This window comes from Pelodiscus sinensis, chromosome 2 (genome assembly GCF_052426305.1).
Source record: "Pelodiscus sinensis isolate ZL-2025 chromosome 2, ASM5242630v1, whole genome shotgun sequence".
Classification (NCBI taxonomy): Eukaryota; Metazoa; Chordata; order Testudines; family Trionychidae; genus Pelodiscus; species Pelodiscus sinensis.
Window position 1 is genome coordinate 190,816,697 of NC_143053.1, and position 23,616 is coordinate 190,840,312.

Consider the following 23,616-nt stretch of genomic DNA (forward strand, 5'->3'; position numbering starts at 1 on the left):
AAGGGCCAGTTCAGTGCTCTCATGTTTATATCCACATAAGCTTGCACAGGCTCGTACGCAGGAATTTCTTTAGGGGTGTGTGTGCGCTTTTTTTTTTAAATGTGGAGCACAACGGTGCAAATACAACGGTCCCCCAAGTAAGCGTGCTCCGGCTGGCCGAGGGCGGCTGGGGCTGATTCCCGGACTCATTCCTGGCCAGGGGGGAAATCAGCTCCAGCCTTCCCCTGGCCAGCCAGAGCATGGGGAGGGAGGTTTGGGCAGCACATTGCTCCTGCCTTCCCCAGCCAGCCAGAGCACATTTACTTGGGGGTCTATGAGGGCTGCGTTTACACCTTTCACACACACGCTCCTGCATATGGGCCAGATACAGCAAACATACATCTTTGCGTTCCTTTGTCTTTTATATAGAAACTTTCATCCTTTTCTTGTAAATTTTGATCCTCACATATATCCCAAATTTTCATGGGCCACAAACAGAAACATGTCAATGGTTTTCCATTGTTGGTTTTCTATATGTTCCCAGGAATGATGATCAGTGGAATACATCATTAAATTTGTGTTAGCTGGATTCCTATAGGTATCACTGGATAGATATCAATAGGTAGGCTAGGGTGTATAGTTACTACATACGCTTGTAGAACCATTTGATCTTTGTTTTGGGTAAAATTTACCAATTTCTACCATGCCATTAACTGTCTCTCCCTTTCTGTAGCTTTCCCCCCTTAACAGTTTTCTTATTTCCAAAAGCAAATTTCCTTGCATGCCTTCCCCAGATTATTTGAATGACCAATTGCTGACTTGTTTCCTGGGCCTATGTACAGGCTAATGCTAGGGACACAATTTCTTGTATTGATCCCATAGTTCCTGCTAACAGTAACAAATCCGTTTCCCCCTGCAGTTGCCATACTGGCAGTATTCTAGAAGATAATTGTTATCCCAGTCCTAATTTTGATAAGGATTGGCTTGTCCAACTCAATTTAGTTTGTTTGCCACTTCTATGTAAGTGGCATCCAGTACTCCAACTCCTAATCTAGCTTTACCCAAAACAGTTTCCAATAAACCCTTGGGGTTCTTTTTCTTGTGAGTTTGTCAATATACCATCAGCTTAACCAGGCTGCCCATCCCTTATAGGATGTTTGTACATACGGGGTACATTGACGTATGACCTTGGACACACTTAACCCAGTAAGGTCCAGCTCAATTTGCTTTAGAGATCATTTTAGTGATGTAATGAACTGCTCTTGGTGATCCAGTTTTACACATGTGGGCCATTAACGGATGCCTTCTTGATTTTTGCAAGGGCTTTCCGCCAAAGCCAGATTAACTTCTCTGGGGCTGCTAGATTTTGTGGGGCCCCTAGGCTCTGGGGTAGGGACAACAATAAGGGGTTCAATATGTGAGAGGGGGCTGCATGGGAACAGGCTGGGGTGAGGGTGCAGGGTTTAGGCAGGATGAAAGATGCAGGAGCAGGCCAGGGATGTGGGGTCTCGGAGGGTGGGAAGTGTAGGAGAGAGGTTGGGCATCTGGGTGGGAGCAGGGGTGCAGGAGCAGGCTGGAGATGGAGGTTCAGGATGTGGTTCTTGCCTTGGACTTTATGTTCTCCATTCTGCATACTAATGGAGTGATGCACATGAGGCCATGGAGCTTTCAGGGGGGGGGAGGAGGGGGGTTAGTTTAGGGATGTAAGGGTATGTCTACACTAGCTCGTTAATGAGGTGTAACAGTTAATCCGAACTAAGGATTTAGTTTGGATTAACTTTAAACTGCCGCGTGTAGCCGCAGGCAGTTCGTTCGAACTAAGGGGGGTTAAAAATGGTGACCGCACGGGAACATGCAAATAAAGCCCAGGATATTTAAATCCTGGGCTTCATTTGCAACTCCGGTTGCCTGATTTGCCTACCTAGCTCGAATTAACGAGCTAATGTAGACATACCCTAAGCGACTAGTCGACTATCTGATAAGCTTATGCTTATCGGGTAGTCGAGTTGACTACTCACATTCGCCCCCACTGCTGCCTCTGTATTGGAGGCAGCAAGGGAGGAGGTGGAAGCAGGAGCTGGTGGGAGCCGTGGTGCCACCTGCCCCCTTCCCTCTATCAGAGGCAGCAGATGTGGGCTGACGACAAGGGGTTCAGGTGTAAAAGGGTCTCAAGGTTGGAGTGTGGGGGGGAAGTAGGACTGTTATGATGCTAAAGCCAGATGGAGTCTGGGATGCAATTGGGGGCTTGTTGGTCAGGCTTCATTTTTAAATAAAGTAAAACATGTCCAACATGTTTTAACGTTGTTTTTATTTTTTGCAGGGGCAGGGAACCTTTTTTGGGTCAGGGGGCACTGTTCGACAGAAAAATCAATCAGGGACCACAAAAGTGAGAAGCAAAAAAAAACCAGCCCCTCCAAAAATCTCCAACCCTCACTGATGTGGCCTGCAACTGAGACACCTCACTCCTCTGGTATTCCAGCCTCATGGGGGTGGGGAGGGCAGGAAGGACTGAGGTTCAAGGCCTCAGGTCCGATGAACTCTTTTGGGGGCTCCAGGGTTAGAGGATTTTGTGTGTCTCCCAGGCTCTAGGGTGAGGCCAAAAAAGAGGGATCCAGTGTACGGGACAGGCTGCCAGTGAGTGGGATTAGGATGGGGGTGCAGAATCTGGGTGGGAGGCAGGGTGCAGAAGCAAGCTGGGGGTAGGTATCTGGTGAGGGGGCAGGAGCAGGGTGCTGGTGGGTGTCTGGCCAGGGGGAAGGGGGAAGGAGCAGCTCAGCTAGTACCTGCAGATCTCCAGGGACGAGTAGCTGTCGGGCAGGATCTGCAGGCAGGGCTGGAAGGAGGGCATGTGCTGCTCCTTTAAGAAATCCAGCTGCTCCTTGTCTCTAAAGGCCAGACATTCTGCTGCCATCTTACCCACTCCCCCCAGGTCCTGCACGCTCAATGTATCACTACCACACCACGCGCCGCCATATGCACTCTCTCTGGTGATCACCAGGCAGGGGGAGACTGTGCAGCTCCTGTGTCCTGCCTGCCCTGAGAGCAGGGGAAGGTAGGGTGGATATGGAAGTGCGCGCATTGCAGTAGGAAGGGGAGGAGCAGCCAGATGCAGCATGGAGCTTTTGGGATTTCCACCCCCACCCTTCAGGAAGCCAGCGCTGGCTCCAATCTTGTGGGGGCCTGAGGCTGGATTGCCAGCACGGGCTCCCTGTTGCCAGGGGAGGAGGCTGAGCTTGAGCTGTGAACCATATGTGGCTCTCTATTGAGCCATATATAGCTTGTGAGCCGTAGGCTGCCGACCCCTGGGTTACAAAGGCCAGAGTGCAATTCCAGAAATCACAGCATCTGATAAGACTAATTGTGAACTCTTATGAGAGTTATGTTGACATATAAACTGATAAGAGATTTCAAAATCCTCAAAATGTGTTCCACGCTCCCTCCCCCGCTGCATGTGGGATGTTTCCACCATTCAGTCCTCTGTGCTGTAGTAGTGCAGAAAGGCAGGCTAGCAATGAGAGCAGCTGTACCTTTAAGAGCACAGTCATAGCTGCCCTATACTCCAGTGCTCTCAAGTTTTGCCCTGAGAGAGGAAATAAAAACCCTCTCTCACGGCCCATCCCTGCCTTTGCACACTTGGCAGGTGGCTCACTGCCTGGGTAAGTGTTCCCCCCCCCCGGCTCCTTCCTGTATGGGGGCAAAACCCCTGCACAGGGGCTGGCAGTGTCTCCATCCCTCCTCCCCCCAGCCAGACCCAAGCTCCTATCCACTCCCTGCCTGATTCTTCCCTTCCAGCCCATCTTCTGCCTCACCATGAAGTTGCATTACCACCCCCAGGCCAGTTAATTTCTGCCCTTCTTCCCCTTTCCCCCGCAATTTGCCCCTGGACCTCTTTTTAATGTGGGCCAGGAACAGCACGTGAGTGTAGCGGCCACAACTGTTCTTACTAAGCATGCTCCATTCCAGTGAGCTTGCTCAGGACACACTCGGTAGCAAATTCTGACATGCAACTGCTTCCTTCATTACACCATCGTAGGGGATGGGCTGACCCCCCCCCCCACTCACGGTTTGAGGGGTCAGAAGGGAACTTGGAGGGGGGGGGAGAGATGTTCGCACTCTTCACAACCCTCACCCCCATGTACAGGCCTGTTGAGCTTCTTCTGGGAAGAGATTTAGCCAGACCATGAGCCTTCTTCTGTAATGTAGCCTGCCTTCTATCACTTTCTCTCAGGCAACTCCATCAAAGCAACAGTGAGCAAAATATCAATGCAACTGGGAGAACTCAGCCTTGGGGGATGCATGGTGAAGATTATTTAGACAGCCAAGGAATGATGAAGTACAACCAACCACCCCAGTGAGAATGTGGATCTGTGTTGACATAGGCTTCCTCAAAGCAGGAGGACTTGAGCTATGCTTATCCTCTGAGAACAAGTCCTCACAGTACTCTGGAATAGCTACAGGCCAGATTTAAAGGAGACTTCCAGGGATGACTCTAAGAAGAACGTTATGCATTCCCCAAGAACCTGGTAGCTCTAGGTAACATTTTTAGGCAGACCTAACAACTCTACAGATCATGATCTGCTCCAAGGCAGAAGATACAGCCAGTTATTCATCCCAAACTGGCATATTTCTGAAACACCTACTTTTCTTCCTCCTCTGGGTTCTAAGAGGAAAAGGGAAAAAACACAGAGGAGCACAAAGAATGCAGATGTAGAGAACTGCCAGGAAAAACGCGGTGAATCGCTACAGGAAAACACCATTACATGGCACTGTGGGGCCAAGGAGGAAGATGTGTGTCAGTGTTTCAAAGTTACCCCAAGCACCTGAGCAAACATCAAACACTTGAAAGAGAGCCAACGCACTGAGCTAAGCATCAAAGGAACCATGTGAGCACTGAAACAAGGTTGCGAATGTCATGGGATTGGATGCTAACAGTCTTGAGGTAGCAAAGTTTGACAGTGCTTAAAAACAAAACAAATTCACTGAAGACAGAGCAAAAAAGGCCAGATCGTAAAGGAGCAACAGGGAACTCAGCAGAAACTAGGTTCACATTTCAGAGCTATGGTGAAGAAGCATTGAAAGATATTCCAGACTGAACAGTATTAAGTATTACTGAGCTTTGGGAATTCTGCCTTTTCTCACACGGAATCTGATTTACTCACAGATGACATATCCCCAGGTAGTTTTCCTTTGCTGAGAGCCGCTACTGAATCTGTCCTAGAGGTTATATTCAGTCTATCCAAAGGACAGGGAGTTAGTATTGTCTTAGACTTAGGATTCACCTGAAGAGACTTGAAGTGCAACGTCATGTGACATAGCAAATTTCAAGAAGGGTCCTTGCATTGTCTGAAGAAAAAAGTCCACACAACAACCAACCAAAACCCCCTACCGGTGTTGCATGCTGCTAAAATCTTCCATTTTGTATCACAAATTACTGATTTTTAAAAGAAATGATTAAAAAGTGTAGTGAAAGAAAAAGTGTGGTTAGAATCATAGAATACCAGGACTGGAAGGGACCTCGAGAGGTCATTGAGTCCAGTAGCCTGCCCCCATGGCAGGACCAAATACTGTCTAGACCATCCTTGATAGACATTTATCTAACCTACTCTTAAATATCTCCAGAGATGGGGATTCCACAACCTCCCTGAACAATTTATTCCAGTGTTTAAACCACCCTGACTTTTTCCTGATGTCCAACCTAAACCTCCCTTGCTGCAGTTTAAGCCCATTGCTTCTTGTTCTATCCTCAGAGGCCAAGATAAACAAGCTTTCTCCCTCCTCCTTATGACACCCTTTTAGACACCTGAAAATGGCTATCATGTCCCCCCTCAATCTTCTCTTTTCTAAACTAAATAAACCCAATTCTTTTAGCCTTCCTTCATAGATCAGGTTCTCTAGACCTTTATTCATTATTGTTGCTCTTCTCTGGACCCTCTCCAATTTTGCCACATCGTTCTTGAAATGCGATGCCCGGAACTGGACCCAATACTCCAGCTGAGGCCTAACCAACGCAGAGTAGAACGAGAAGTCATTCTTCTGCATCTTGCTCATAACACACCTGTTAATGCAATAAATTGGAGAGGCGACGTACCTATGTGATCTAATTGAAAGTAATTCCCTTAGAAAGGATGGTCTTTGGAGTTCAGCAAATTTAGCTTTATTCCTAATTCTGCCAAAAACTTGCTGTGTCATCTTGGATAAGAAAGACCCCTCCCTGTGCCTTAATTTTCCCTTTTGCAAAAACAGGAACAGTAATACTCTACAGCAGCATAATACAGCTTATTTCATTAATGTTTGCAAAGTACTTTGATTAGCTAGAAGACTTTACAAAAGAGCAAAGTGTCTATTCAAAGTTCACCTCTACGGCTGGAAAAAGAGCATAATTTTTACAGGAACTCAGCATTCGTCAATACAATTTACTCTCTACAACAGGAAACCCTGTACAAGGGACAAAGGCAGACTTTATAATTCAAAACATCCAAACATCACATATTTTGCCCTGTCTCCCCAAAGACCATTGGGTATTTCAGAGGTAAACTTGAATACTGCAAGTGATGAAATTATAATTCTATGTGATTATTCTGGAGTGTCACAAATTAAATATAAATCTTACTAAACAAAATATGGGAAAGGCTCACACTTATTCTTGGCAGGGACTAGGATTTATGGATGCAAGCGGATGCTGCAGGCCCAGTGTACAAGGTCAAATAAGTGTTATCTTTGTTACAATACGGCGACTGCAGCAAGAGAACTGAAAGATCACTGTATTAGCAATGTCTTAATATAACTGCCAGGTGAGGACCTGTGGTCAATCTTTAGGTGAGCCTAGCAGAAACGCTTCCCTTATGCTTCCTCATTTCTCAAAGAAAGCAAAAGCTCCGAGGAAGCACTCTTAAAAGAGAAGGAGCCAAGGCCCAGTATTTCCCCTCGTATGTTAACATAAATGGTTCTTACTGTTTCACTTGAACAAGAAGTAAGAGAGACTGGAAAAACAAACAGAAATTTCAAAGTAATTAGTTTTAAGGGGGGAGAGGCCAATCTAGAACCAGACTGGGATGCCCTGAAGCACATGCTGGTGCTTTCCCCTGGGACTTTGCTCCTGAGGTCTGGCCTGCATTACAGGAATCTCTCTGTTTTCATTTCCCTTGGGTTCTGAACCCTAGCTCGGTTCTCAGTTTTTACGGTCTCTATCATTCTTTCTTGTCCAAGTTCAACAGCAAGAACTTAACTCTCCCTGTGTTTTTCTCAATAGCAACAGAGGATTTCCCTCACTTTTCCTTTTCGGCTAACAATTGATTTTTATGTCTCCAGCTACTCCTCCTCACCCTTCCCCTGACCCACTTTTTACCCCGGGCTTAAGAATCCATTGCAGGGGTAATGGCCACAAAAAGCTCAGCCTGGCAGCTGACAAAAAGAAACACAGGAATTGTGCCAAGTGTTGCTGAGCTTTCAATCCCTAGTTCACACAACTGCATTTTCTCTCTAAATACAGCAACACGATCATATGATGGTTTAAAGTTACAAATATCCATGTAATATGTGAAAAACAATGAATGAAGATACGGAATCTTAGAGAACATTCTACTTTTTCTCTCAACATTTGGGAAAATTATCAAACTAATCATAAAATTCTGCCTTGACTTGCACGAGATTCAAAGAGTTTCGCTGTGACTGAGTTAGAAATCAGGAGAATTTCGTTAGGACACACAAGAAAAGGAGCCAATAAACTGTTCAGCTGGAAATTAACATACTAGATTAAAAAATCATTTGTTATTTTCTTTAGCCGCTTATTAATTGCCGCCTGAAATACAACGAGCTGCAAATGAATTCATGGGCTATTAATCTGCTGTACATGGCACCGGAGGAAAACGCATTAGCTGAGTTGATGCAATTGCTGCTGTTACATAACCATATTCAAAGAATATAGAGTAAATTATGACTGATAGTATTCAATTTAAGATGCTCCTTTAAACATTAAAACTGGCATTAAAAGCAGTGCAAAATTCAGAAGGAAAGACTTTTTAAAAAGCAAGACAGATCTCAGGAAAAACAAAGGGATCTGTTTCTCTGAAGACATTAAAACACCTCAATAGCAAAGCTACAGGATAAGAAGCAATGTGCAGCTAGCTGAACTCTGCTCTTCTACAACCAATTTTTAATTTAATATAAAACATTCCATTATTCATTTTCAGCACCACATCATAAAGAATACATTGTCTGTGGTATGTATCTGACCTTGACATTAGACTGCTGTGTTTTTAAACACATAAAACTAACATACTGTGTTCTCAAACACAGGAAACACCCTTCATCTGTTTTGTTCATGCTCATCCCCAAACAGCTCCACATTGGGGATACAAGAATGTTTGGGGCTTAATTTGCTAAGCCTATCCAATTTCATAAAGAACCTGAGTTATGTCTCTGTCGCAGAGTTTCCCTGCTTTTATTTTGCTCAAACTCCTCCCTTCAGTGGAATCATCACAATTAGGATTTTTCAATTTCAAAGCATTTTACAAACATACATGGATTCTCTCCAAACTGCAGAGTCACATCCACATTTTACACATGGGGGGAGGAGAGGGAATTAGCTGGTTAAAGAGGACAGGAGGAGGCAGACATTGTCAGCCGGGGTAGGAATTCAGGAGCTTTGGCTCTCACTCTGGGGCTTAGATCACATCTCTCTTGAGATCTGAACAGAAACCCCATTCTTGGTTGATAAAATGCTTTGTTTAGTCTGCAGCCCTTCCCCACCACTTTAGAAGTCCATTTTGTTCTGAAGCAGCTTTTCACCATATGTCCAGAGAAACATGTACCCCCAAATATTCTAAAATACAGTAATGTGAGTAAAAAAAGGGTGTGTGTTTTTTAACGCAGTAGATCTTCCACTTTATCGTAATGTTACCTCCCAAGGAAGTTAATTGCAAATATTATCACAAATCTACTACTTATGGGGGCAGATCTGGAGAGGGGCCACAGATCAGCAACTAAAATAAGTGGATCTTGTGGCCTAAAGCCTTCATGCAAAGTACTATGGGCAGGGCAGCCGCTGCCATGCAGTGCTGGAAAAAAAAAAAAGGAAGGGGGCATGAAAGGCAGCTCCCCACATAATGGGGATGGAAGGAGTTCAGGATACTCTGGATTTGTACTAACAGAGAAATTTCACTGTAATAAGGTGGTTTTGCCAGTATCCTGCTTGAAAAAGTCCATTTCTATTCCATTTCCTGTCTAGTCTATAACTATACACTGCCTCACTACATGCCTGTGAGGGCAATACCATGGATGCAAACAGGAGTGTACCTTGTTCCCAACACCTGAGGGCAGAGCAGGATGATGCCTTAACACAAACTTCACATAATAAAAAGGCAGGGGTTGGTTTTCTGAGGTTTCCCCAGATAATGAGACACTGTCAACAACAGCAGATGTGTCATTCAGTAGCTGTTCCCAGTCCTGTGCAATGGATTGCATGCGACTCCAGTAGGGAAGACTATCCAGAACCAGAGTGCTTTTGAATAGAGGAAGGTGATTCAGGTGAATCACTTACAGCATAATCTCCTCCAGACTTCAGGCACCACAAACCCCATTTGGGAAGGGATGTTTATGTACACTGGTTCAAACTAGGTTTTCAGAGCTCAGTAGACAAAGAAAGGGCTTTTAGGATACAATGCTTCATTTGCACTGACAGGACCTTAGATCTTAGGCAGATCTTATGGAATGATTGGAAAGACTGACGCCTACCAGTGCCCTTATTGGAGTTGTGGGTGAGCTCTGATAAATATCTGTGTAGTAGGTTCGATTTATTAATGTTACATGTTTTCGCTGTAATGCTTTTACCTTCAGAATAAACGTGCTTGCTTACAAAAAGTTGTGTGGTAACAATTAACTGCGGTCAGTACATTGGGGATAGCCCCCAGAGTGGAAGCAAAGCACAGGTGTTGACTATTAGACAGATTTACATCTGTGGATGTCACAGGGTAAGACAGAGAGCTGTGTAGCCTTAAAATACTTGCTCAGGAAGAAGTGGGACCAGGGTCCTTGTCCAGAGACATAGGTCAGGTTTCCAGCTGTCTAGGAACTCCTGGAATGAGGATATAGATACAGCTATCCTGAGTTTAGGACATACTATTGAAAGGGATCCCCTTACCAAAATTAACTAATCACAAAAATTGAAAGTGTCCCTTTAATGTTTTCACATCCACATTAGTCAATTAGTTGCTTACATCCTTGTAATATGCCTATCTGATAAGCTTAAGCTTCTCGGATAGTTGAGCAGTGACTCGATTAGTTGCTTCCCGCCCCCCCTTTGTATGAGAGGCAGCAAGCGGGGAGCAGGAGCCAGTGCTGGGGAATCTGGCTTAAAAGCCAGTTCCTCCTCCAGCACCATCTCCGCAGGGAGCAGGGGAGGCAGAGATGTCGCGGGAGACTGGGCAACAAGCTGGGAATCAGATGATTCTGGACACGAGCCAAGAATCAGCTGATTCCTGGCTCACGCCCAGTCCCAGACACCATAACTCTGCTTTTTAAATGTATGAAGAGCCTATTGGCTCTTAATACAACTAAAAAGCTGAAACACAGTGGGGGAGGAGGGGACAGGTGCAAACTAGGAATCAGCTGTCTTGGCTTGCGCCTGTTCCCCCACACTGCACTTCTACTTTTTAAAAATGTATTAAGATCCAGGAGGCTTTTAATGCATTTAAAATGCTGAAGCACAGCAAGGGGAACCAGGTGTGAGTCGGGAATCAGAAGTCCTGGCTCGCGCCTGGTCCTCCCCACTCCACTTCTACTTTTTTAATGTATTACGAGCCAGTCGGCTCTTAATACATTTAAAAGGCAGAGCCGCAACGGGGTTAGCTCCCGGGGCCAGGAGTTGATCCTGCTGTGGCTCTGCAATTCCCTCCACTTGCCAACTAATTGCTGGAAATTCCATCGACTTGTTGATTAAATGCAATTTAACATCCCTAGCATATTATATTAAAAAAAAAATCACACATAGAAATAGGATTATTTAGTTGCAAGGTCAAGCACTTGGAAGTTAGGAATTACCAGTTTTAAGGCTCCCTGTAAAACTGAATTTGTCACCTTTGTGCATTATGATACAGTTTTTTAATGATATGATAATATAATATTATTTCCTATGTGATCTCTCTATATGTAGGGGTAACAAATGACAAAAAAACTGTTTGTTGAAATAACTTACATTCTTTGGACATTCCCACTTCAAAGCACTTCTGTAGTCTGCAGTACTGGCAGCGATTTCTAGTGACTTTATTAATAACACAGTTTTTATCTCTGTGACATGTGTAAACCATGTTCTTCTGAATACTTCTGCGGAAAAACCCCTGCAATTAAGCAGAAAAAAAGGAAAGAAATGAAACCCTTGGGCTTCACACATAAATCATAATCAACCTCATTTTCTTTCAAGTTAATCACATGAGTGCAACATTAGGGCTGGATTATGATAACCTTACTGCCCTTTTAAAATATTATACATTGAATATTCTTTTCTTGCAACACAAAGAGCATCTTTAAATGAAAAATAAAGGACACAGTGTTATTGTCAGGAGAAAGAAGATTGAAGGAAGTACAAGTATTTAGAAAATGAGGCTCTTAGTTATGCTATATATAACATTGAGGCAAAAATAAGAGTTAAGCTTGGGTTTATGGATTTAGTAATAAACACTGTTCCTTCCTTATTGATTCACTTTAAAATCAAACTCCTTTACCCAGTATGGCACACTTTTTTCCAGGCCGGAGGCATCCCTTTCTACATTTGTTTTTGGAAGGAATTCTATTTTTATTTTGTGGTTAGAGGTGTCATAACTGTACTGGACCCAATCCTGAGTGCACTCAGAACCCCCCGAATGAAATCAACCAGGGCTTCCACCTATGGACGATGATGATTGATTTGTGAACCATGACATCTTCCCAAAAATGCATCTCTATGGAGTTTAGAAGGAATGGGAGAAAAGTGAGACAGGGAGCTAATGAAAATAGTGTGTGCACGGAGTGAAAAAAATAATGACCAAAAAAACCAGCAAAAGAACCCAAAACAAGACACAATGCCCTAAGATATTCAGTAAAAGTATTTCTGTAACTAAGCTCTATTAGACAGTTTCATATTGCTACTCAAATTTTCAGTGTATCGCCATCTGGCAGGGTCAAATCTCAATCAACCCACTCCAATGTGTAAGAACACTTGCTGAGTCACTATTTGGAGAAGTCTGTGACTCTTTAAAATTGTATTGAGTAAGCCACAGGCACCCTACAGAGCAGGGGTGGGCAAGACATCATCCACGGGCCAAATCCAGACCGCCAAGACATTTGATCTGGCCTGCGGCTACCCTTCAGTCCCCCCACCCCTAGGCCAATCAAGACCTGGAGATGGGGGAGCATGTGAAATCTCCTCCCCCTGCCAGGGGTGTGCGACACCAGAGGGAACTTCCAGCTGTTCCAATGGCTGGTGAGTCCGGCTAGGCACTGCATGCCTGTCTCTTCTGCCTAAGGCCTGCCCCTTCCAGGGTGGCCCACGACCACTCCTAACATTCATGAAGTGGCCCCCCCCTTCAGAAATTATTGCCCATCCCTGCTATAGAGCAGCACAATGCTTGACCACAAGGGATGTAATGATAGCTCTGCACCCATAATTCATTTGTCCCAAGATGCAGTCATTGTGGACCATATTGAAAGGGTTTCTTAATAGCAATTTTATAGATATGTAAGTAGATAAGAAGCTAAATGACCATAAAATTAACAGCTAGCTATGACTTCCAGGTAATGTTGCCAGGGAGAGGGAGGCAGATGAAGGCTGATCACGAATCCCTTGCAGCGCACCCCAGAGCTTTTGTGATGTCAATGCTATGAAAATCTCGCATTTAATCACAAGAATTGAAGAATACTTTCTTAATCATGCCCCTTGGGCAATTATCTCATGGGCCTTTGTGAGTTCAAAGCCTTCTTTGGGGCTAGTTCCTTTCACTGATTTTAGAAAAGGTTTGTCAGTAAGGTCAAGTGGAAGAAACGTTTTGTTTAAGTTATCCAATATCATATTACAAAAGCTAAAAGAACAACTTTCGGAGCTAATGAGACTATTATGAGTGTACTGAAGTCAATGCTATGTGTTCATGCCGTGAGTTACACCTACAGATTGAAACCGTTCAAGACAAAAATAGTACAAAAATGTCTTTTTTTTAACGGACTGGGGAAAAATCATGTGTCCTTTACCTTATTAGGTTGCAAATATAATTACTGTACAGTAATTAAGCCAGTTTTTAGCCCCCCACAGCAGTATCCGAACCCTTCACAATGATTCATGCATTTGATCCTCATAATACCCCTCCAATGGAAGCATAGGCACTAAGTACTTCAGGGCTGGAGCACCCATGGGAAAAAACTGCTGGGTGTTGCTGCTTACCCACAAAAATTCCCCCCCCCCCCGCATCAGTTCCTTTTCTCCTCCAGGGACTCCCACCTACTGGCGGGCCCTGTGGATCAGCATCCTCCACATCCTCCCTGCTAAGATCAGCTGTTTTATGGCATTTGGGAGGCTCTGCAGGTGGGGTGGGGGGAACAGTAAGAACATGGCATGCTAAGGGAAGGGGCCAGAACTGGGTGGGAACAGGTGAGGGGAGGGTGGAGCGGGGATTGGATGAGGCAGGCAGGAACTTGTAGGAAGCAGTCGAAGGGGGCACCTCCTGGGTCAGACCTGGGGGGTTAAGCACCCTTTCCCTGTGACTTTTGAAAGGCACAGGAGTCAGAGCAAAGGGCTAGGAGAGTGTGTGAGTGTATGAAAAATGTGGGGGAAGGAACAAAAAATGTGTGTCCCTACCCCACTACAGGCAGTCCCCAGGTTACATGGATCCGACTTACATCGGATCCCTACTTACAAACGGGGTGAGGCAACCCCGCACTAGCTGCTTCCCCCCAGCAGACCAGGGAGACGCGAAGCTAGAGCCCCCCCCAGCAGACCAGGGAGACGCGGAGCGGCTTTTCTCAGCAGACACCTCAGCTTGAGAATAAAGGACTGAGGGAAGTGAGGTGTGGGAGAATAAAACTGAGCTCTGGAGAAATGTTTGGCTAGAGTTTCCCCTACAATATGTACCAGTTCCGACTTACATACAAATTTAACTTAAGAACAAATCTACAGTCCCTATCTTGTACGTAACCCGGGGACTGCCTGTAGTCCTGTTTTCTGCCAAGGAAGCTGTGTGGGGGCACTGTGGCAGGCAAATGGGTGGAGGTGATGTGAGAACCCCCACTGGCCTGCTGTTCCCTTCCCCGGCTTCTTCTTGCGGCTGCCAGCAACAATCCACACCACAGACAGCACAGGTGCTTCCTGGCATCCAGTAGGAGAGGGGACAGCAGGACAGGCATAGACACACCAGGAGCCTGGCTGGGAGCGTGCACAGCCAGCCCCTTTCACACCTACCTGTCTCACCTGGCTGCCTGCTGCTTACTGTGGCACGTGGGGTCACCAGCACCAGTCTGGAGCAGGAGCCCCAACAGCTGGTGGGAGCCTGGCTAGGAGAACACAGCACTAGCCATGCTGCACGCCACCTGAAGCGGAGCGCCTCAGCCAGCTCTTGCAGGAGCAGCACACTGTGGTGCACCGCCTTACTTTCACCTCTGGAACCATCGTCATCTGCTTTGCCTATGGCACCAGGTTGATAGAAGACCCAGATTTTTAAGAAGGTGTTTAGATGTTGTGGCGCTCAGTGCTAAAATGCCTAAGTGACATACGCCTGCTTTTCCAGAGTAACTAGAGCACACTGGAGCCTAAGTCAGGTAGGCACTGCAACCCTGAACAGAACAACAGTGACTTGTCTGGAGAGACTAAGGGTATGTCTACACTACCACCCTAGTTCGAAGTAGGGTGGTAATGTAGGCAACTGGAGTTGCAAATGAAGCCCGGGATTTGAATTTCCTGGGCTTCATTTGCATCTTGCCAGGCGCCGCCATTTTTAAATGTCCGCTAGTGCGGACTTCGTGCCGCGCGGCTACACACGGCATGGACTAGGTAGTTCGGACTAGGCTTCCTATTTCACGAGGAGTAACGATAGTTCGGAATAGGAAGCCTAGTCCGAACTACCTAGTCCGTGCCGCGTGTAGCCGCGCGGCACGGAGTCTGCACTAGCGGACATTTAAAAATGGCGGTGCCCGGCAAGATGCAAATGAAGCCCAGGAAATTCAAATCCCGGGCTTCATTTGCAACTCCGGTTGCCTACATTACCACCCTACTTCAAACTAGGGTGGAAGTGTAGACATACCCTAAGTGACTTGGCCAAGTACAGAGGGTATTTACCAACTTCCAAAAGCATAAATGATGAACACAGTGGACTATCACTACAAATCAGTTCACAGCTGACATGTGCGCCACTGAGCTACCTGTCCTGTTTTCCCAAGATTTACATTAAACGTTTTCAGCTTCTATTGTGCCAAACGACTTGTCTATACCTCACTGAAAGTCAAACATTTTCCCCCTGACTCTAAGACATTATGAATGTAAATGGAATCTCTGGTGAAATTTAATCTCAGCTACTAAGGGAACTGAACTGGATTGCTTACATTGGTCATAGAAACCACGCAGCAAGTTTGAACCACCACCACAAAAAGTATCTTGTGCTGCAGCTGAAAATCCCCCCCCCCCCCAAAGGAATAAGATACTAGAATAACTTAACAAAACAGTAATCAACATTGCAAGATGCCATTAAATAAAAAAAATAAAAATAAAAATAAAAAAAGGATTACCAGCTCTTTCTTAAATTGCTATTTCTTTGGGGACAGGAACTAGATAGCATCTAAGTACACTATGGCAGGGCACTGCTGGAATTAAAACAACCAACATAATCACTTTAGCACTGACAACAGAGGAAACAAAACCAAAATATATCAGCAGTACCTAGGTCATTATAGCCACTTGACACTCATTAATAGGTCAAATGTTCTGGTCACTTCTTTTTCCTTCCTGATGGATTGTAATGAAATCCCAGGTTAAAAGGGTGGCTTAGATCTGGTGGCCTAGCAGAAAAGCTCTCTCACACCTTAGCAGAGAGAATGTAATCTTACAGCGAAACAGAACACGGAGATTCAACTCCAGAAGGGAGAAACAAACCACTAGCATCCAGGAGTTCATGTATACATTAGTAATATAGGAGGAAACCTAAAGAACACAAAGATATTTAGATTTAGCCCCCACCAAACTCAAAAACAAAACACAAACCCTCCAAAAAACCACACATATTTCTTTCATTGGACAAATTTTGTGTAACAGAAGAGTAACTGCAATTTTTTTTTTAAAGAAAATACTCTACAAAAATTCTTGAGGGTGGGGGTGGGAGATAGGTCCTTGTGTCTCTATTGAATTCCAGGTATTTATAGCAAGTCACTACAATATCTGATCACCAAAGGTCACCTAGTGCGAAATATACATGTAAGTACAGTGTACATTTGTTAAGGTCCAGCGTTCAGTTATAGGATTCCAAATGCTGAGCTAGATAGAACATACAACGTAGGGACACTTTTTTGCTGCTTTTAGCAAATACACCGAGGTATCAGGAAGGTGCAAGTCTTGCAATGTTTGTAAGTCCTACATCCCCTAGAAGTCTATTCTCCACTAGGGAGAGATTCTGGCTGAAAGCAGACACTGTTCAGCACTGCTTTCATGGAATGCTGGATCTGCTTCCATCTTTTGCCCCACGTGCACTAGCATAAAGGTAAGTATTGGGTTAGGGGTTTCTGGAAATTCACAGCTTTTGGGCAGACTGACACTTTGACTTTGGCTTGCAAACCTAATTAGTTTACAGGCAGTCCCCGAGTTACACGGATCCGACTTACATCGGATCCCTACTTACAAACGGGGTGAGGCAACCCCGCTCTAGCTGCTTCCCCCCAGCAGACCAGAGAGAAGCGAAGCTAGCACCCCCTCCCCCCCCAGCAGACCAGGGAGATGCGGAGTGGCTTTTCTCAGCAGACACCTCAGCTTGAGAATAAAGGACTGAGGGAAGTGAGGTGTGGGAGAATAAAACTGAGCTCTGGAGAAATGTTTGGCTAGAGTTTCCCCTACAATATGTACCAGTTCCGACTTGCATACAAATTCAACTTAAGAACAAACCTACAGTCCCTATCTTGTACGTAACCTGGGGACTGCCTGTACTTCCAAAATAAAACCTCTTTAAACACATTCAATTTTGCCATGTGTTTCATAGAAAGTACACTGGGCATTTTTACCCACACCAGTTCATAATTAATACCCATCCGCCAGACCGCTAGTCACTTACAAGAAGAGAACTAAAAATAGAATTAGAATCCATCTTCACATAATTCATATTTTGGTTTTTTTAGTGTCTAATACCATTGCAAGGAATATTGCACTTGAGAGGCATTCCATGAACAGTTTCCATAATTGTTACTGGGTGTTACAGCACTGCTTAAGTCTCTTGTGACGGGGAAAACAGAGACGTCAGCACCAAATATCTTTGTAATTTAAGATGTCAATTCCATAGAGAAAAATATTTTGGAGCACATAGCTTCTATTTGTTTCCAGTAGTAGCTGTAGTGCACTTGAATCAGAGTAAGGATTTGCCTACACTTAAAAGTCTAAAGTGCAGGTGTGGCAGGGCTTTAAATTGAAAGTGTGGCTGCGGCACAAGCGCTGGGAGAGAGTTCTTCCAGTGCTCTATATAAACCACCACCAGCTACAAGGGGAATAGGTAACAGTGCTGGCAGAACGGCTCCAAGCACTGTACCCTAGTTCACACTGGTGCCTCAAACCAGCTGTAACTTGATGCACTCGGGGTGAGGGGAGGGGTGTTTTTTCACTCCTCCAAGTAAGAAAGTTACAGCACTGTAATGTGCCAGACTTAGCCTGTGGGAAGCTACTCACCTCAGAGGGCAGTGTTTTGTTCTAATGCGCTTTATGCTCATATCTTGGGAAAGGAACACAAAACATAGCCATGAAAAATGAAAAGTATAAGCCCCTCTCCCCCCGAGTTTCAATTAATTTAGCATTTACATTTTCAAAATGTCTCATCACTTTACTTACACAAAGAGTTCTGGACAAACACATCATTTTAAAAATGTTACCCTTTGTGTGATCCAAATACAGAGTAGTCTAAAGCATACCTTCTCCTCTACCACAATCTTGTTATCTTAATGGGTGATGGATAGAGTGTCATCCTGGCCATGTTGCATTAGGTGTCCTCATTTACAGATTGCAAGAAAAGAAGTGCTGGGTATAAATTATTCAAAACCTATTGTATCAGTGTGTGTTTCCTGAGCATTCACCACTGGCAAAGTAGACAGATTATTTTTCACTTTTAATTGTGTCGATATTTTATCTGCTCTGTTGAAAGTAGAGTATGGTATGTGAAACCACATGTACAGAGGAGCAAATAAAGCCTGGTATTAAAGCCAAGGAAGTCCACATAACTAACACAATGCCAAATAAACCCCACCCCAACTCTGTTGCTATTTACTTTTGTAGTACTTGTCTATTACTATGTCAAACATGAAAGAGTTTAGTACAGGGCTAGGCTGCTTAAAGAACATCTGAACCAATGTAATAACCAGTGACATAAAGGACTTCAGAATGCCATCTGGATACAAAAGAAGCCATTGTGTATATGAAACCTTTGATAATGCTAAGCTGAACATGCTCTTACTCAATTCTTAGAGGAATTATAAGCCCATAAAATCCTATGGGATAGTTATCTTGATACTACACCAGTAAAACATTAGATGAGTTCACACAATACAACAGAGCACTCTCAATTCACAAACAGATTATTTTCCTAAGTCATATGATTTAAAGCTACTGTTACACACACTTTGTCAGAGGAGGAGGATTACCTGGCCTGGAAGTTTTATTAACATGTTTTGCTACCCTATTCTATGTCTTGTCTCATTTACAGCAGCAAATAGTCCACAAGTTGAAAAACTGACAAGTGGCCCAAAGTGGTAAGCAACTGAGGCTATAGCTACACTACACTTCTTTTTTTTCCTGATTGTTTTTTCGGAAGAGGCTTTTCCAAAATTTGGCCTGTCTACACAGGAAATTTTGGAAAAACCTCCTCTTTCGGAAAAGCCCTTCTTTCTCGTGAAACGAGATTTATAGGGCTTCCGAAAGAGTGTGTCTGCTCTTCTGCAAAATGTTGGAAAAGCAACGCCTTCCCTGGACGTGGCAGAGTTTTTCAGGGATACCTCTGGTATCCCGGAAAAAACTCCAATGTGTAGACATGGCCTGAGAAAGACTCATACTTCAGAAGTAGCCTGATCAGATCATTTGAATTAATTATAATTACCCACAAATATAGTCACTATGTATTTAGTGGGTCTACAATTGCACCAAAGACTGGACTTTAAAATGAGCTTCTAAATCAAGTGTTTTCCTAGGATATTAAGTAAAAGGAAAAGAAAGATGGACTAGGACAGGCTTCTCTTCAGCCCTATTGATCAAACCATTTCTAGATTAGATTGGCTGGTTTGTGAACAAGAAAAAAAAATTGGACGCGGGATCTTATTAATGCGTGGCTCTTCCTTTACACCAGGTCATGGGTGTACAACACCTATTTAAAGAACAATTCTGCTTCTTGTCTGCATTCTCAGTTGTATCTGTTCACTTTAATGACTAAAATAAGTTTTTACTCTTGTTAACCCTGCAGAATTGACCCCGCTAAGATAGAAAGAGCTCATTCTGTGATACCAGAATTCTGTATCAGAATTGTTACATTTCTGCTATCTACACCTGTGCAAACACATTCTGCTACATGGTAAGGGGCCAGAGAATTAAACAGGTGAGTTGAATTTGGCCTGAAAAAACTTTGAGTACTTGTGATGTTGGGGAAAAAACACAACAAACAACAACAAAAACCAAACCCAGCTCGAGTCTCACATTCCAGGTTGAGTTTGCAATGCTGGCAGTTAGGAGAAAGCAACCTCTTGTCATAAGCCATGCACATCTGATGATAAAAAAGAGTTATTGATGAAAATGGAACTTGAGGCTGGCAGTTTTATCTAGTCATTTTTCAGCGTAAAACTGAACTTTAATATTGGGCCATATTGCTGCCACATGAAACACATCCCTGAGGTAGGTGTACTTATCGATTATAAGATACTAAGAAAAATGGTTATACACAAAACATGCATGTTTGGATGACCAGTCGGACGCCATAAATCGTTAAAAGGTAATACAATCATGGAAGGCTTAAATGAGGACAGTCAGTTGAAAAGTATGAGGTGTTCTTTTCCAAGGTGCTTGCATCATCTACTTACCTCAGGGCTGGGAAATAAAATGGTGTCCATGTCCACACCACTTCTAGCAGCTCCATGGCTGGGAAGGGCGATCTGCAGCCAAAGGGAGCTGCAATCACCCATACCTGTGGAGGCGCAGGTGAATATAGAGAGGGCACCCATCAGAGGCTGGTATCTGCCAACCCCCTGACTTGACCTTTGCAAACTGTAGATTTCTTTTTTTTTTTTTAAATTGCATGTTAAGGCAATTCAGGGCAGCCAGAATGTTAGATAATCTGCCTCACTGTCGTGGATAGGGCAAAAGTACAACTCGGACAAAATGGAAATGTGTGTAATATTTTTATTCCTATGGCGTGTGCTTTAGTTTCCAGCTACGCTTTGCATTGCTATCGAACAGGGCAAAAGGGTTAACAATGCTTGTGCAAGCATGTGTCACCTCACTGTAAGGGTGAAATAAATAGAGTTGTTCAGAAACTAGTTGAAACTGACCCAGCTCAACAGGGACTCCAGACAGACAATACAAACCAACGACACATGCATTAACACTCTCAGGCAGGTAAACTGAGCAGAGGCGCCACCCCCCCCCCATCTTGAGAACAAAGGACTGAGAGATGGGGGTCTAAAAGAGCTCTCACTTGGGAATTGACTAAGGAAAGAAATCAAAGAGACAGAGTGTGTGTGAACAAGCCCGAAAACAGAGTTCACTGAAATGTGGCGAAACTAGAATGGACTCTTTGCTATCTACGGACTTCCAGATGACTAGTAAATCCTACCTTATTTTGAAAGCACTTATTGGGGTGTCACTGCAAATACTGGCTGGAGAGCTTTAGTCACTAAAGAGAATACAACTCTCTATCATTAGTTCATTTCCGTTGGATTCGCGAGGGCAGAACCTGCAATGCAGAGGCTCAGTAGCTCAGTCTAGGAGGCAGTGAAGTTCCGTGATGTACTTTGAAGGAAGAGTGGGACTCCTTAGGGGTCTGGCACCCTGGAGATTCCTCAAAAAAAAAAAAAAAAAAAACCTACAAAAGCTGGGGTTTAGCACCAACCCTCTGGTCTCCTTTGCTCAGCACAAATAACAGACACATCCACAACCATCTCAAAGCGAGGTACGATAGACAGACAACATATTTTACCAAAGAAAGGCATAAGAGATGCACTGGTTATGCATGCCCATGCAAAATAGTAGAATGTTTTCAAAGAATGCAGCATTTACATGTAGCTTCGGTACTACTCAGCTATCTGCAAGAACAACAGATGTCCATGTAGTTTCAATATCAGACTGTGACAAAAAGTGGTTTGCCATTTTCCAGTGTAACTTTCAGCATAACTCTCCACCTTCCTTGTTATTTTACCTTAGGAATTTATGTAGAGCGTGGACTTGACATTTACTCTTGAGGTTAACATCAATTGCTTTTTTAGATTTGTGTAAAAGGACGTTACTCACCTTGTGAAGTAATGACAGTTCTTCAAGATATGTGCCCCTGTAGGTGCTCCACTGTTGGTATCGGGCGTGTCCCAGTGCCATAGATTGGAGTCTTTTCTAGCAGAATCTATTCGGGCCGTGCATGTGTAGGAGTGGCGCATGCCTTTCCCCCCCCCTTTGGAGTTCACATGCATAACCCAACTCCCCCTCAGTTTCTTCATGTACGCCTTCTTGCATGAGCGTCAAGCCAAAGAAGAGGGGAGGAGGGTGGGTCGTGAAGCTCCACATGGAAACACGTCTCAAAAAACCGTCATTACTGCACAAGGTGAGTAACATCCTTTTCTTCGAGTGATGTCTCTGTGGGTTACTGTTGGTTACTATGTAGCGGTATCCCACAAATGGTCGGTGGGCTTAACTAGGTGTTATGTGCAGATGAAAGGACTGCGTCGGCTACTGCTGACCTTTTGTTTGTTCATGTAGTTATTATGTAATGTCCCAAGAAAGTACAGTTAGAAGACCAGGTAGCCACGTGGCAGGTATCTTCAAGCAGAACTCCCTTCAGGAAGGCTGTTGACGTTGCCATCGCTCAGGTAGAGTACGTCCAGAGGGGCATATGGAGAGATCTACCTTGAAGGGAGTAACATTGAAGGATGCAAGATGTAATTAATTTTGAGACATGTTGTGATGAAAGAGGCATGGACGTGCCTTTTGATACCTCTGTTCCACGTCTGAGAACCAGAGAGAAACCACGCTATCAAATGTGTGTTCGCAGTTGTGGGTGTAGAAGGGTGCCTCTGTTCTGTGATAGGAGGTACAGAGGGGTTCAGAAGTAGGTAGGGAGGCTGGAGAGACATCTGATAGAGATAGGGAAACCAGGACTGCCTGGCACATGCTGGGACTATGAGTATGACAGAGGCATTGTCCAACTATCTTTTGGAGAACCCTGGGAATGAGTGAGATGGGAGGAAAGGTGTAAAGTAAGTGGGTATTCCATGAGATAAGGAAGATGTCTCCCAGAGATCAGGAGATGCCCACTCTGGAACAAATGCTGGAACACCAAGTGCCCCCAGTAATCACAAAGAGATCTTTGGACTGTCAACTCTATCGGTGGAAGATATTATGTAGGACCCAGATATGGATTTCCCACTCATGATCTATTGCAAACTGGCAGCTGAGCAGTTGTAGTATTGATTCCAGGTAGGTGTGATGCTAATATTGTTCTGGATACACCAGTTCCACAGGCGCAGCGCCTCTGCACGGAAGGATCAAGAGTGTGTGCCCCGTGCTGGCTGATGTAAAACATTGTAGTTATATTGTCAGTGAGGACGCATATCCCTGGATATGTTGCAGAAAGTGTTTGAGGGCATTGCGCACAGCACAAAGCTCCAGGAGACTGATATGGAGGCTGGACTCATGGGTGGATCATTTGCCCTGAATGCAGTAATGTTGGAAGTGGGCGCCTTAGCCAAGGAGCGAAGCATCTGTGGTAATATGGTTGGATGACTGTGCCGGATGGAATGGGACACCAACAAGGAGGTTCCATGGATCAGTTCATCATAAAGACAAAAGTACCCTCTGTGGAACCGCCACACATTTGCACACCTGGTGTTGGACTGAGGCTAGCTAGTGTTAAAGGCACTGAAAGTGCAGGTGTGCATAACAGACAATGTATGTCATAACAGCCATGTGGCCCATGAGATGAAGGCAGGTCAGTATTGAGACAGACTCAACATCATGATTGATCTGTGCTGTGCAGCATCTACCACTAAAGAATTTGGTTATGGGTGAAGGAATAAAAATCTAAACCCTTGGAGTGGACAGAGTATTTTCTATTGGCCCTCTTGCTGGTTGGAGGGGGCTGTGGGCTGGTGTCTGTCAGACCTCATCTGCTTCTTCCATAATTGCTTCATTTATGGAAAGCACAATCTTCGATTGTGTGACAGGTTGAAGATTCTTTAAATGCTTATGTTGTT

General features: G+C 44.4%; 1 protein-coding gene across 7 annotated transcripts in view; it reads right to left on the reverse strand.

Moving 5' to 3' along the window:
* RARB (retinoic acid receptor beta) overlaps positions 1-23,616 on the reverse strand; it is a 543,189-nt gene that overhangs the window by 63,656 nt on the left and 455,917 nt on the right. For all 7 annotated transcript variants that reach the window (XM_075922032.2, XM_075922031.2, XM_025190306.3 and 4 more), the window contains one exon: positions 11,171-11,312. In XM_075922032.2, coding sequence (XP_075778147.1) covers positions 11,171-11,312 — 142 coding nt within the window. The remainder of the gene's footprint in view (positions 1-11,170; positions 11,313-23,616) is intronic.